A 17,154-nucleotide genomic window follows, 5' to 3' on the forward strand; every position below is an offset into this window, starting at 1 on the left:
CTAAAAAAAAAGAAGAGAAACAGCAGGGGGGAGAAGGTGCACAAACATAAGCCTTGATACCAAATATTTCACCTATTCCATCACTCGCCCACTCCCACAGACTATTCAAGGAGTGAACTAAACTACTCCCTAGACTATTTGTCCTCACTCTTCATCTTACACAAAAGAGCACTTTCGCATTCAAATCTTTATTAATAAGACAACGTTGTACTCCAGGGTCTCTATATTAATATCAACTATTACTTTTTTTTAGTCTAAAAAGATGTTACTTTTGGGATAAAAGGACATTTAATTATAGAACCATGATATAAAATTTCAGGATTAAGTAAGTTAATACAATTGGACTGAATTTTTATTTTCTTTGTTCTCTTGCAAAAACCTCACAAATTGTAGTAAAAAATCTTTAAAAAGTAACATTGACTCAACGAAAGAACCATTTAACGAGTAAAAGATAATTTATGTATGTATGAATCGTTGTAACAGGGTACACTGTGTGTAGGGCTGCCTCTTTCATATACAAATAAAGTACAGAGAAGATGAAAAAGGGGACTGTATCAAATGAATGAAATTTACTTAAGTATAAGTACGTACTTTATATAAAATTTAAGAAAATGAATGTGACATTGGATGAGGTTTAAAGGGAGTTAAAGTACTCCCTGGTGCATCAAATTTTATATATTTTTGCTTAAGGCCTTATCATTATATTTTCATTCTCAAGGTGATAATATCCAAGTTTTGAGTGAGTAGCTACTTGTGAGGGGAGCTACGGCTAGTAAATATATATATATGTATATTCCCAACAAAGTTATTAACAGTATATACAGTAATCTGAAAAATAAATAGCCTTGTGTGTCTCGGACCATAAAAATAATATATATATATATAATAATTATATGTATTTAAGTGTAAGTAAATTTTTCCCTTTTATTACAGATGACTGAGGGATGTTTTTCACTCTGTACTCAAAACAAGAGAAGATCTTCCGACTCCATTGAATTTCCCTGTACAAATGATAAACCTCAAAAAGTACCTTCATCCCGTTTAAGAGATTTAAGAGTTCGATTCAATCAAAACCGTTCATCTTCTGATCCTGTTAGTTGCTCTAGTGACTCTTATAATCACAAGAAGAAGTCTGATGGTCGCATTTATGGGGATTGTGTTTGGAATGAAAATACTCTGAATAGAATGCATTTAGCTCATTCTCTGATTCTAGAAAAGAGTCAAGCCATTTCGTTCATGTGTCATAGCCATTTTTCATTTCCAGATTTTGAAATTAAAAATGACAGTTCGTTAGACGTAAGTATTCATCACTAATTCATTTATGTAAAAATAAAGTTTTTATACCATATGTTTGCGCTAGGATTGTTTTTTCAACATTCGATCAAAAAATATTTTTGTCAGTGTATTTCACTATTAACCCTCCGTTAGTAAACAATAAAATTACGTTGTTAGGGATAAGGGGTCAAATGTTACCCCCAATATAAATCAAATTATATTTGTGAACACATAGTCAACATCGACTCCAAATTAAGTTATCAAACTGTCGACTAATTATTTATTCATTTTTTACTCGAAAATATGAATTAAAATCCTTAAATAATTTGTGATTATTTTAGTTAAAACATTATATGTGATTTCTTAAATATACATAAATTGAGGTTCTGTGTTATATAAGCTATTATTACATTAGTAGCATTAAAAAAAGGGACATAGGAAAAGAACGATTTAGAATAGAATTAATTTATCAAATTCACAAAACCTTTATTAAAAATGATAAAATCACCGAATAATTCCATGAAAATACATTTTATCAAAAAAGGTGCATTAATTCTTTTGTCTGTTTTAAGAACATTCTAAAAAAATTTCGGGAATAAAACAGTTTTTTTATAAAGCTATTTTATAAAATTTGGAATGGAAAAAATACTCACAAAACGATGGGTTAAGAAGTTATTTTATCTTAAATAAAAATAATGATCTCTCAAATTAATTATTACAAAGAATCAAATTCCATTCAAAAGTAGGATCACGATATATAACAAAATAAAGCATATTCATACAAATGAAATAAAAATTGATAAAAATAAAATGTAGTGCAAATTACGTTCGTTGGGGTGCTAAAATATACCAAAAAAGTGTGGATATAAAGATCATTGTAGTAAAGATGGAGCTTCGTAGCTCAGTGGACAATGCACTCAAGGTAAATGATATAATTTCAGCTCAACCTGCGTAGGTTTGATACCCGGTCGCTCTTAGAGAAGGATTTTATGTTATAGGACGCCAAAAACAATTTTTAAGACAGATAGATATGAAACTAAAAAGGAGATAATTACATCTTATTTGATGCATTACACTTGTATGGAAGAAAAAAAGAACATATATCAACATATAACAATATAATAAGTATTTTTCATTTTGTTAAATTTAAACTATTGTCTTCAATTATATTCTAATATAGTTACAAGAAATACAGTTGTTTAATAGAATATTTCCGATTTGATAAGGTTAGAACATAAACAAATACTTATTTTTACGTATAGCAGAATACTGTATGCCTTGCAAAAAAATATGGAGAAAATCATCAGGAGTCTAGAATTATTATCCACTTATTTTTCAATTTAATTCGGATTTTATCCTTATTTGGTGTATACATCTCTCAAATGTATTAATGACAATTTCAAGCCCGCAATAAGTTGTATAACAGAACCATGGATTAATGACCATAGCATGTAAACATTGCCTTGAGTAATTTTTATCTTATCTTTTTGTGCGGAACGCTTAAAAGGTTCCAAAAAAAGGAACTTTGCATTAGCCTTCTGCAATGTATATATCAATTGTTCTTTAGTTCGAGTATAAAATTTATCATATCAACTTCAACTGCATGAAGTATGTTAGAGTCAAATTAATACTGCGATGAAAGATATTGTTTACTGACAGATATTCGATTAAAAACGAACCATTGAATATTCACATATTCAGTAAATTCTTAAAAATGAGACTTATTTCTTATTATCATTGATTTTTCTTTGATTTTTAACAGTTAAACTTGTTTTTTGAAATTTACAACTATTGTTACAATAAAAATGGTTTACATATTTTGCGGTTAAATGTCACGCATTTTTTTTAAACAAAAGCAAAACTTTTCATTTCTTATGAAATATTATTAAAATATAATGAAAAGAAAAAAAGAGTTAACAATTTAAGTTAAAAATAGACAAACTGATCAAATTAAAAAAAAAAAAAAACTCATTACAAATTAGGATTTAAAACATTTTTTGGCTGATTTAGAAATTTATTATTGATACTCAATGTCAGCTATTATCACATTCAGTTTCATATTCAAAGCTTTGAAGACCATTTTTTCAACATCTGAGGAAATAAATTATTAATTTGTTCAATTTTATACATATTTTTTTCATTAGTTATATTAGAAAAAGGTGTCTTATTTCAAAATTTGAAGTTTGTTCTCATTAGTGATTATATCTGATGAGTATTTTCTTTTAACCAAAAAAAGGATATAAGTTAATTAATTTCCCATTTTGTATTAGTATCAATTTTTCAATTTTCGTGCGATATTTATTAATTAATTTTTGATTATCTCTCGTCTTACTTACTTTACTTAATAAGATAAAAAAATAAGAAGTATGAAATACTTACTCAAAAGTCGAGGAGCTCGAATTCAAAGTAATATTCTCAGGAAAATTATCCCTTATAGGAAAAGTTAAATATCTCGTAAAAGATTAGGACTACATATTAAATTACAATTGGATATGTGTTTGTAATCTTTGATGTTACTCGGAAGATATATTAATTATTTCTATACATATTTTAGGTTTTAATTTCATTTTGAAATTAGGAGATTAAAAAATTAATTTTTTGCTAGCAGAGTAAAAATTGTAATTTATATGACTTTAATATTTTCATGGGAAATATCTTACTGTTAAGGAAAATTTTAGCGACAATTTCTAAGATATTCCATTTTCTAAGCAAAAATGGTGAAAAAGACTTGAAAAAAGTAATGGAATTGACATAGCTCATGCACAACGCGTTCACAATTAAGTAATCTCTTGAAATCAATCTGAAAGAAATATACTTTTTGTATTTGGATTTCCCACAAAATTCCTAAGTTAAATGGAGTAAACAATACTATATTGCTTACTTATACTTAGTCAGTGCAACTCCATCTAACCAATTAAGGGAACATTTAAAAAAAAATAGATCAACCTAAATTTCTTGATAGCGTTTGTAAATTAAATTATTAGGGTATAGGAAGAGTTTATCTCTTAGAGGCAATAACAACTGTATATGGAGGGAGAATGAGACAAAGGAAAGATTGTTGGCCTATATTTCACTGGTTAGTAGTTCTTCTATTGTAAAAGCCTGGCAGTTCATGCAAGCTAGAAAAAAGGTGTATTGGTCTTAATTTATCCGTCATATTGATCCGATTTTTATCTATTTTTGTGAGGATTATCAACAAAAAATTACAACAAAGTACTTCACCTTGTTATCTCTATCGCTCAGTTAAGACGTTACAAAGCTCCAATTTGTTAGAAAATTTTTTGTATTTCAGATGCATTATTGGACAGCATCTCCATTGATTATATAATTATGACAATTAATAGCAATTATACTAGTCATTATGATATTTTCTATATAAATACAAAATGAACTTATCTAAATAGATTAATTTTATTTATCAAGATTTCATCCAATAATTTAATAACAAATATGTTTCCAAATCATATACATGATATTATATCTAAATTCTACTGATACAGACAATGGGTTAATAAAACAGCTTGCTCTTATCAGGGTCCTATGGATGTCTTGAAAGGTTTTTATACATATACTTCTTTTTTTATAGATCTATATGTTTATATAAACTTTATTTTGTAATAGTTTCTAAATGTGCTAAATAATTATCGTATGCGACGTTATTATTATATTTAAGAAAATAATTATGGTAACATACAAAGGATTACAATTATTATAGTCCCTATTTTAATTCATAAAAGAAGAAAATGATTAATTGGTGATAGGTGCCTAAATTAGGAGTATTAAAAAATACTAGATATATATTATGCAATCTATCTAATATATTTCAATGAAAATCTGAATTAAACATAGTATTTCTTATTCTATATTAATTGTAAAGTCGTCCATTGAATAAGTTTACTACTATTTATGAGTCAACTAAAGAAAAGAAAATTCTATAAGCAAAATTAAATATCATTATTAAATTGTCTCATATCAAATCCCTTATTTTTAAACATTTTTCTTTCATTATTTTATTTATCTTTTTTCAGTGGGGAACGCCAAAGTAATAGCATGACTAAACTACAAAAACTTAATTTTTATTAATCAATAAAAGACAAAGCAGATTAGTGATATCTTTAAATACTATATTCAGCTTTATTTTTTATTCAATTTCTCTTCTTTCACTTACAATAACTAACTCAACACGCCGACGAACAGATTAATAGCTCTTGAAGATGAAATGAGTATTGTGTTATCGGTACGTGTTCAGGCATCTCAAATACCGCCACTTCTGAATAGAAATCCTTTTATAAAAATAAATATGTCACTGATCGCTCATCTTACCCTGAAAGTTTTCTGCATGAAATTAAAATAAAGATTGAAATATAAAATTTTTTTGCCATGAAAAAAAAAGACTTGCTATTAAAAAAATAATTTTATTTTTTATATAATATAAAGGAAATACGTCACTTCTAGAGTATTATTAATTATTGCACGCCCTTATATTTATTAAGAAAAAAAGATAAAGACACTTATAAAAAGGAGACCATTCAACTATTTTTTTCATTTTCGCACCTACCTTGCCTTTTTTTGTTGTTGGTCCAATAATTTTTACACTTAGAGACATGGGACAAAAAAAGCTTGTTTATTTTTGTAGTCATTCTTGATTGATGATGATGTTCCCAGAGAGAAGGAAGCAACATTGCGGCTGACTGCATCAATTCTATTTGATGGAAACAGTAAAGACTTTAAGCGGTAAATTTCACAAACTCCTAACAAGTAAGTATATCTGCAAAAAACAAATAACAAATGTCACAATAGCACAACATGCAGCCATTGTAGTTGATGTGTTTATGTTTACGATATTATATTTAAAGATATTTAGGTAAAAAATAAGGTATTATTACAAATGTTCAAAAAGATGATTGTTTGAAATTATTACTTTTGATGTTGATTACTATTGTTAAATCAGTTTTTGTTTTTGTCCATTTTGAAGAAAATAGTAAAATAATTATGAAATAAAAGACCGAGTTGTTTAAACCTTAGTAAATATGATCAACTATTCAAATGTAAATTTGTATTAGATTATTACTTGTTGCTGTAGTCATACTGATAGACCTATATTTTATCATGCTCATTCAAATTACTCACCTTTATGCCTTACATTTTCGTATAAAAAACTATAAACCATTCGGTTACAAACGGACCACGGGATAGTCATTAACCATCACAAAAGTCTCACATACCTTTACGAGGCCCTTTAAGTATTATATCAAAATAAGTTACATCCCTTGTGTTAAAAGAATAACGATGGACAAGCAGTTGACATGGGGGGGTTTGGGGGAATGTGTAACCCGTGAGCTAGGGTATAATATATTATATTATATTAGAAGGGGTACTTCATATTCCGGATAATGGTGGCGATGGGTCGATTCCATTAAGGACCAGTTGTCAATCTGAACAACCTGTTAGCTAAGATGTATTTTTTCTTAATAAAATAGAGTCTTTCATGAAAATTTCTGATCGTAAAATAGCTAGATTGTCTGAATTTAATATATATTTCTATGAAAATGAAATAGATTATTAAATTGTATCATAATCAAATTATTAAAGATCAAATTGGTTGAAATAAATTATTTAGTCATGAAATTACTCACAATAGTTTTACAAGACAATGTTAAAGAACTTTAAATGACCAATTTATTGGAAATTTTATTGATTTCGGGCATTTTTCAAAATGTTTGATTTTTTAAGGTTTTGCCCTGTTCAGGATATATCGGTCCCTGTCTCGGTTTTTTCAATTCAACAGTTTTGTTCTTGGTTCAGCTTTATTGGTCTTGGTTCGAATCTTCGGTCTCGGTTCGTTTTTATACAGACTCAGTTTGGTAAAAGTTACTTAAAACAATAGGCGTCGTTATAAGATTTGGGCCTTGGAAATTATATTCAATACAAACAAATATATACGCAGAGTGCGTAATGTTCAAAATTCCAGAAGGGGCCCAAAAAATAAGGTTGCCAATGGTTTTCTAAGTGGCAGCTGCAAGGGGAGGCGGGCGAGGCGGGGAAGGGAAGATGTATAATTCAGGAATGCTTTAATTTCATACAAATCGTATCAAAGGAGACCTCAGTTAAAATTTTACTAGTGTAGAAGGGATTTTGGCATAGTTAAGTTTAGGAAACTCTGGCTTGATAAATATTATAACTATCATTTTATAGGGCCCCGAAAAACTTAGAAGAGGACCTTGATCAATATTTTAACCAACCTCTTTCCTGTTTTATTTACACCGTCAAGTCCCTGAAACCACTTTTCCATATCCATGACGTAAAAAATCATTGGAAAACGCTGCAATTACAAAAATATAACCCAGAAAATTTACTTATTGATTAAAACTAATTTATTTTTTCATAATATAAATTGTATTTTCTTTATGTATTCTGAATAAATAATCTTTATAAATTAAATCTATGTTCTTTGTATAGTAAAAAGATTTAAAAAAGGAAAAAATATTAAAATTTATCATTTATTTAGGTACATTAACCCTTTACTCCCCACACATACTTATATGTACGTTAAAATTACCTATTTTGAAATTATGTTTTTAGCTACAAGCAGTACAAAAAGCATCAGTTTCTTTGATCGTAACTCTACATATTGACCACCTTCACAATAATTATTTCTTCATTTTTTTAATGTCGTTTGTGCGCAATAAATGTTGTATAGGTTATAAATCTTTGCATTATAGATCTTTCTGGAGGAAAGTCTGACATTATGGGCTTTAAAAAGAATATGTATACCCTTTAGTGTTGATTTAAATACTTTAAAATTAGATATTGAGATGTGCATCATACATGAATTATTTTTGCTACAGTTTTATTTTATAATTATTATTATTTAATCATGTCTAAATTTCGTACGTACATATACGTACGTTTGGAAATGAACCCTAGAAAAATGTTATTTTCCCTACTTATGGAAACGTTTAAATTTTTGAAGTATATCTAAAGAAACTTAAATATCAATTAATTAACATCATGGTTCAAATTAAATATACCTATAATTATAGAAATTAAAATTTGAATCTTCAACAGATTATTTTGCTAATGGATAATAACCCTGCAGATGCAAGTGTTTATGTAATTCCATTCTAAGATCCTTATGAGCAAACTTATGGAGATAGGGATAACTTTAAAGTAGATTAAAAAGATCCCAATGGTTTTCGAAAATTTTGTTGAACTCTAATACTGAGGTATGTATTCATCATCAAGATGATAAAAACAAAATTGAAGAGCCAAATTCCGATTAAAATCAACGCATGCTTCTGAAAGAAAAAATAAATTACATGTACATATAAGCATATTTGTATATCAGATGGCTTTTTTTTAATTTGTAGACGAATAGAAAGAAAAAACCATTTTTCAACTGATTGTCGAAAGCTAAAACGAATTTAAAGGTTATGAAAAAACAGTCCCCGTCCACATATCGCATTCAAAGTTTAACAATAGCATATAAAAATTCAAAATGGAATAAGACAAAAATTCAATTTGATACCAATTCTACCCAAACTACCTACGACTTCTTCAAATTATTCATACAGGATTCCTGCGTAGAAAAAAATATAGTTGGAGACAAAACGATCTTTCTGCCGCTCAAACAATCCAACCCTTAGTGACAAGTTGAACAGTGTTTGGCAAAGACGGGAAGACTCAATAAATATCTTAATAAAAAAAGCAATGTACCAAAATAGATTTGATGAATTTCTACTGTAGGCACATTTCTCTAACAACAACTATCCAAATGTGGAGGATCCCTTTTGGAAAGTTTCAATGCTCTTTGAAGCCATAAACGGAACTGCAAAAAAATATTTGGAAACGTTCGAATATATTTGTGTTGATGAATCGATGGTCAAGTACTTTTAACCCCAAAGTATGAAAAAATACCCCAAATCACATCGAATACTATTAAGGTTTAGCTACATCTTCCGGTGAGCTTCTTTATTGCATTCCTTATGAGGGGCCAAAGCGTAATAAATGGTTAGGAATTGGCACAAGGGAGGGATGTTGTTTGTGCACTAATTGAAAAAGAATAAATATCTAAAGGTTGTAAGGTGGGCATGGATAACTTTTATTAAAGTTTTGACCTCATAGACAACTTGAGAGATAAAAGAAATTGGATTATAAGGTATTATTAGATCCAATTTCCATCCCATCAAAAAAGAAATCAATGAAAATTAAAAGATAGGGAAATTAAGTGTACTTTAACGATAATGATAAAGTAATCATTGTTTGAAAGGACTGCACACCAGTTTATATTGCAAATAATCTTATTGAAAAATATTAATTTGCAAAGCAAAAAGTAGAAATAAAGCAGTCTCATTTCAGCAAAATTTAAAACAACACTATGGAGGGATTGGCCTATTGCAGTATTTGGTTGCAAACTATGCAAGAAGTTAAGAAAGAAAAAGATGGTATTTGTTATTTTATTATTGGTTTTAAATGTAAAAATGATTCAATAGAACTAGTAGTAGTGTAATTTTAAATTGAAAGGAGAAAGAAAATATTTTATTAATTGATTTTAGAGGAGTATGTACAAAATCCGAGGTAACCAATCATGGTGAAAATATCTGCACCATTATTTTCCCAAGCATAAAACAAATTTCTTTTGTACGTTACGATAATGTAGGCATGTAATTTTCAAAATAAATAAACGAAATGCTTGTGTATCATGTTTGTCAAGATACATACATACATGCAAAAGTGTGACTCAGTTTTTTGTGCTAATTGTTTTGAAAAATACCGTATTAAACACGTGTAGATAATATGTATCAATGTATTTTTATTATGTTTATCTTAATAAAGTTAAAGTTTGGAATAAAAGAATACGAAAAAAAGTCTGAATCCTATTTATTATCATAGCAACATTTTAATTGATATGTTAAAATATTCTTTTTGGAGATCTTCCCAAGCGTAAATATATCTACGTGCCCATCAACAAAACGAGTGACATATTTTATGAAAAAATGATTTTGAATATTTATATACGTACTAATATAAATTATTCTACAAAATTTTATAAAAAAATTCAAACGATTTTTTCACTGTGGAAGTAAGACGTTAAGGGTTTCATTTCAAAATTTACATTTTACTACGATTCCAGCAGAAATAAATATTTTCCCATGATGAACATTCGCTCACATGAGGCTGAGTTTGGAATTGGTATGTATATATATTTAACCCTTTTTAACCCTCTTGAATGATTTCAGATATTCTACCTTATTGAAATCTTTTAAAAAAGGTTCATCTAGCTATATCATTCTTGGCAGAATCCACAACCCTTGGTGTATTTAAAAAAATGTTGGTATGGATAATATGAGATTCAGTGGTTGGCGGATTTTGAGCATTCATTTAATCTATGAGGTCCTTTTTGGGAAGATATTTTTTGCTTCGTCTTCAAACTAGTCCATTTGAAACATAGAAACACAGACAACAGCAATAAATAAATACCTATTTTCTAAGTGGTGGCCAAACCATTTGTCAAGACCTTCCCTAAGGGCGGCAGCAAGATATTTGCACGTAGATATATTATCCTTTGCCGAAGCTATTTTTCCAAGAAGTCCTAAGATGGTAGGAAACAAATAACCAAGATACATATTTTCTTGGGCTTGATATATATCAAGAAATTGCTAATCGGTTTCATTACTTATATATAATTGTCCAAGAATATAGCGTTATATGATGTGTGATGGATTGACTCTTAGAATTAGGTTCATCCATAATATTGCGATTGCAATAGAATTTTCTTTAAAAAGTTTCCTGAACCTAACCACTGCATCAATTCCCGCACGTGGCTGGAGGGACTACAGGACTATTTTTAAATTTAGTATGACGAAAGTCGAAACTTTAACGCTGCGGGAGTATATTGTAAAATACTATTGCCCAATGTTATAATAAACTATCGAATAAAATACCATATATGATTTTAATGTTATTTTTATGAGTAATTTTGAATTTATGTCCAAAAATTGTGAAAAAAGACTTTGACAATTCTCACAGTACTTAAAGAAATGGTTGTTTTTTTGTTTCTTTTTTGAGTAAAAGTTGAGTGACACAGTAAAGGTAAAGACAAGTTTCATTAACATAAAATTATATAGATAAAATATGAAAAGCTTATAAATATACCAAAAAATACAACGAACGAAAATAAGAACAAGAACCGACACTGATAAGTAACACCTGTACTGCTGTATATGTTTGACTTTATCTGATCCAATTATAGTGGTTCAAGAACCAAAACTGCTAGACCTCGAAGGGCGTAACCTTCCCTGTAACAATCTACAATAAATAAAAGATGGCGATTTATTTTATCAATTTTAATTTTGAGAATTTTATAGCAAAATGGTATTTTTAACTATCACTTAAAATATTTTAGACTCGGAATTAAGATTTTTATTTATTATTGAATAGTAGTGAGTGTCCCATGACTAATTTAAACCCTTTCAAAAAGGCAATTAGACGTACCAGTAAAAAAATAGTTATATAATTTTGGGTTTTGTTATGAATCAATTTGGAACTAGGTATATTCTATTTATTGCAATACAAAATTATGTACTTTAACCATCGCAAAAATATGTAAGGCTATGATTTGAAAATTATATGATATCCCCCATTGTCCTTTCACTGAATAAACCGTAATGTAATATTTCCAGACCCCATTAGGTTTTTTTTCTCTTTTAATAAATTTTGATTAAGAGGTATTAGAGGAATAAACTGATTATATGAAAAACTGCCAAACCAAATGGGCAACAAATTTTATCTTGATAAGGTAGATAATTAGTCATTTACTATCCTGCAAAGATCTTAAAAATATTGCTTTTCATCAATAAATCCGATTTCAAACACCAACTTGAAGAAACAGCATTAATTTAGAATTTTTCGATGACACTGGATTTGATAACAACATTTTTATCTATGTAGGATCTAAATTTTGTAGAGTTCATAACGTGTAGTTAATTTTGAAAGTTGCAAATGATGCAAATGAATTAAAATAAGGGTTTTTGTAAATAAGAAATTGAATCAATTATCGGATAACCTCACCCATGCCGTTAGTACATCTAAAATATTTTTACAGATTATAAAAAATGAAGTTTCGTTGTATAACCCTGTTTTTCCAAAGGGTATTTCAATTTCTCTAATTAGATTTATGTTAACATATATTTTTAAGAAATATGACTTCTTTAGATATTATCTACAAATGTATATAAAATATAATAAGGTTTATTCCTACGAAAGGATTTAAAATGTGAAAATATTATTTAGAACATAATGTAAAAATTAATTAATGACATATTTCATTAACATTAGATCCGATTATATATGTACCCCTCTTAATTGACATTCATCTACAGATTTATTAACATTATGGTATACATTATACAATTGCATTACAGCTGTGTATTTATTTGATCATATTTAGCATAATGTACCATAGGTATTTTTAGAAAAAACTTCAAGGACCGACAGTTAAAGACTGTTCACATGTACTGACAGTGCTAAGGAACAAAAGGTCTGGTTTTAAGACTAGATTTGAATCAAGAAATAGCACAACACTAATTCTGACATCTTTTGCGTTCAAGATATTAAGTTGGGGGTCCCATCCTTTGGTATTCATAACTGTCCTATTGGTTTATCTTAATGATTTTGTTGGTTTTTTTTTTTACAGGAAAGGATTATAATGGAAAAATCTTTACTTTTGTTACGTTGAAATTTGAATATTTTTCCTGTATCATAGAATACTCCAAGAAAAATGATTAGAATAGACATCAATCGATTCAGCTTCTTTCAAATAAATCATTATTGCCCCAATGTGAAATTATCCTCGTTCTTTCATTCTAATATTAATAACAATATGGCAATACATTTTTGCTGACCGACTAAAACATAAATTTCTTATTATTATGTAAATATTATTCTGAACTGTAATTATAATCAAAGTACTTGATTTTTTTTTTAAATGCTCTGATGTTCAAACCTACAAATACCTCTGTTGAAGGTTTCAATAGTTATTTGTATATTTTTCGTCTTAAATTATTTTCCATTTGTCTAAGTTAAAGATATAAAATAAGATCTTTTTTATTAGTTTTTCCAACACTTGAATAAAGCCATTACAAAAAGAAAAGGTTCATTCAAGTATTTTCTACGGGAGAGGAAAAGTAATTTGTTTAGGATTGATTTGGATTTAGTTTCAACGGTCTTCGTTTGTCTTTTTGAAAAGAAAATTTTCTTTTTGAAAATAATAAAATGAGTGATAGAACAATTCAAAATCAAATTGAAAATATTCTGGAGAAGGCTTTATTTTTTCTTAAGCACTTATGACAAACTCCGGCAATTATTTTAAGTTACTGTGACGGAAAGAGAGGAAAGAGATAATATGGATGATAATTCCCATTTAGGACTTACGAAACTGTAAGGAATAAATATTTTTACATCTCAAGAATAATTGAAATAAAACACGTTTTGAAGGTTTCCAACAAGAAATATTCTGGATCATTTTTACCTCTGAATTCCAGAAAATTGTAGAGTTATACAGAAAGTGCTACTATAATCCAGAAAATAAAATATTCACACTTGAAATTAAATCAGTATTTTTTTTTTGAGGCCATGTAATAACTGTGAGATGATATTGAAAGAAACTATCATTGTCTCTGTTGAGTACCCTTCTTTAAATATTATAAGCCAATTTGTATAGTTAAATGTTAAAATCTTTATTGGTTGTGAATGAACATAACTTAAAGAATATGAGTTGCTAGTATTTAAAAAAAGGAACAGAAAATTAATATGTTTACCCTGATAGTTTGAAAAATGTTTTTTAAAAGAGCAAATCAAATGTCATGACAATTCATTAATTAGGTGCAAGTAGGAATGAGATAAAATAGATAAACACAAATCCTACTCCGTATTCAACAGAAATTACTACGAAGACGATTCTCAATTCTACTCCTAGTCTAACAAGGATTTATGATTCAACAACAAGTTCTGAGAGTTACTCTTTTTCCCTAACACGCTTACGACTATTTTATACTTATTGTTCTTCCTTCAAGAATAAAAGAAAAATTATTACATCTTTTGTAAATAAGAAATCATTTTCAGTAAACAATTACAAAAAGTGCACATTTATGAAATTTTTATATTTTTTAAGCCTTGCTGATGAAGAACAATAAAGCTACCTCGGAAACTAATGAAATTGACTGTGCTATTTTGAACTGAAAAGCTCTTATTGTGACCAATTATAATTATAAGACCATGCTACAAAATGAAAGTCTTGGAGCGCCCACAGACTTAAACCCACATTTATTAATGTTATTGAAGCCGTAGAACATGAATATGACTATTAAAACTTTCAATCTATGAAGGTTTGGCCTTAAAGCCTTTTTTAAAGTCATATTTTTACGGTATAACTAAAATTCAGTGCCCAATTTGACATAAGAAAAAAAATATATATGAAAATCAAAGTAAATGGTAATATATAAAAAGATTTCAACATTTAAAAAATGAATGATTTATTATGTTATCTTGACTCGGTTTAATAAAAAATGTATATAATCATCAAAAAAAATCGAGTAAAACGAAGGAACTTTCTAAGGACATTATTTCAATATCTTTTTTATTTTTTATTCAAATGCTTTATATTAAAGCTGAAATTATAGAATATACCTTATATTTCAATTTAAAAAAAATTGTCTTTAAAAAATTTCGATTTTGATTCATTTATGGTCAATTAAGGTTATAATATTTATTAAAAAAATTAAATATAATTAGCTGGTTAGGTTGTGTGAAGATACATCGCAGTAATATTCTGACGAACAAAATTAATTACTTATGAGTCTATATAACTGCATAACTTATATGTAAGGGAATTAAAACAAGTTAATAGATGATTACTTAATAGATAGACTTACTTATAATATATTGCCTTATTTCAAAATATTCAATTCGGCATTATTTCAACCATGTTTTGTATGTTCAAGACTAAAACAATTTTGACACTGCAGCTTGGCATAATTAAATTATACTTTCGTTAGGTAATCTTTATTCATTCAACCTGATCATCTTAATATATCTAAATTTTTTAATAAATATTAAAACTCAATTTACCATAAATCAATCAAAATCAAAAGGCAATTCTTTTCAATTGAAAAATAAGGTCTATTCTATAAGTTCAGCTATGAAATAAGGCATTTGAAGAAAAAAAAAAAAATATTAGCAGTTAACGAAGGTCTTTCATTTTACTCAATTTTTTGGAAGTTATATATCTTTTTATAAAATATAATAAAGATATCGTAATAAACAATTCATTTTTTAAATACTGAAATGTGTTTATCAATTTATTATATATTTTGATTTTCCTGTATATCGTTTTTTCATGTCGAAATATGGCACTGAATTTTAATTATGCCTCAAAACATTACTTTAAAAAAAGTATATTAACAAATATATGGTCAGAGTAGCTGAAAATATAATGAATCTTCCATTATTGGCTTCCAAGAAAGGAAGAGTTTTTAATATCACTATTAGAAAATTTAACAAATGCTTGACATCTTTTTTTGATTCTTTACTCTTATTGTTGTTTTGAATTGAGAGTTTTATTTTGTTGCAATGAATTTGTTTTGCATGTATTTAGAGGGGGCACAAAACTAATCGTAATATATGAATTTGATTTTGACACCTTGATTTTTCAGTACGATATTTCACAACGCAATCAAACGATGATTAAAACAAAGATACACAAGTTTTAATTTTATCCCTTGTCAACAAACGTTTTGGAGCAACAACAAAAAAGCAACGCAGTGCTTTGTTTTCTTCGCGGTTGTTAGCGCTGACAAGGCTGCAGAGACTGTTCGTGTCTCCATCTGGACTTATTACAACATCAATAAATCCATTAATGATGAAAATGATGTTGAAAGAGCTCCTGAAACCAGAACTTCTGTAGCAATAATATTGCTTACTTCTCGTATGTTTCTATGTGGCCTCCTCTATGTCAGGCTTTAACCCCATGGACTTTGCAACTCAGGTGTTTTAAAAAAAATGTATTTTCACCTACCATCCAAATAGGGATTCCTCCATATTACTGTCTTGCAGGGTGTTATTACTTGTGATGGAAAAAATATGCAATAAAAATATAGCTTAATATAGTATTTAAACTTATCAGAAATAAGATTGTTTAATTTAGTCATGTTACTGAAATTCTTACATCCCCACTCTTTATTTATTGTAGATAGCACTAACTAAAAATAAGAAAGGTTTTATATATCATATACGTAATTGTTCCAGACTTTATGTATACTATCTTTTTCTATATGTTTATATGAATATAAATAAACTGAATAAAAGAAAATAACAGGGGTGAATGAATTAACGAACAAAGACAAAGTTGATTTATTTCTAACTTGTTATAATGAATTTTGTAAGAATAAACTCCAAAAGCTCCAAAAGTTTCCCTTTTCTGTATAATCTCAATGACAGCTTGTACATTTCTTGAAATGTAAGAAATCTTTCATCCTTTGAAAATTTCTTTTTTTAATTACGTCATACATGCATTGAGTAAAAATCTTTCCACTAAACCATCGGGTACAGAAACTTTATTACCATTAAAATATTTTTTTTAATGTATTTAGGAAATGTGATCATCCATTAAGATCGTATGTGTTCCCGATTTAAATTGAGGAAAATTTGCTCTATCACCAAGCCCTTGGAGGCCCGGATGGAAGAGTTTTAAAATTTATTGTGGGTAAGTAATTGTTAGGCCACATTCAATAATATTCTTGAATACAGTCGTCGATTGATCTTTTCCGACGAAATTTTTAAGTATTTTTGATGGATTAGTTTCCATCATGGTTTTTTTCATTG

At 28.0% G+C, this 17,154-nt stretch overlaps 1 protein-coding gene across 2 annotated transcripts in view; it reads left to right on the plus strand.

The window, feature by feature from the left end:
* The window catches only part of LOC121128236 (uncharacterized), a 389,803-nt gene that overhangs the window by 81,549 nt on the left and 291,100 nt on the right, over positions 1-17,154 (plus strand). For both annotated transcript variants that reach the window (XM_071892657.1, XM_071892656.1), the window contains exon 2: positions 934-1,296. In XM_071892657.1, the coding sequence (XP_071748758.1) occupies positions 934-1,296 (363 nt within the window). The remainder of the gene's footprint in view (positions 1-933; positions 1,297-17,154) is intronic.

This window comes from Lepeophtheirus salmonis, chromosome 13, assembly GCF_016086655.4.
Source record: "Lepeophtheirus salmonis chromosome 13, UVic_Lsal_1.4, whole genome shotgun sequence".
In the NCBI taxonomy this organism is placed as follows: Eukaryota; Metazoa; Arthropoda; class Copepoda; order Siphonostomatoida; family Caligidae; genus Lepeophtheirus; species Lepeophtheirus salmonis.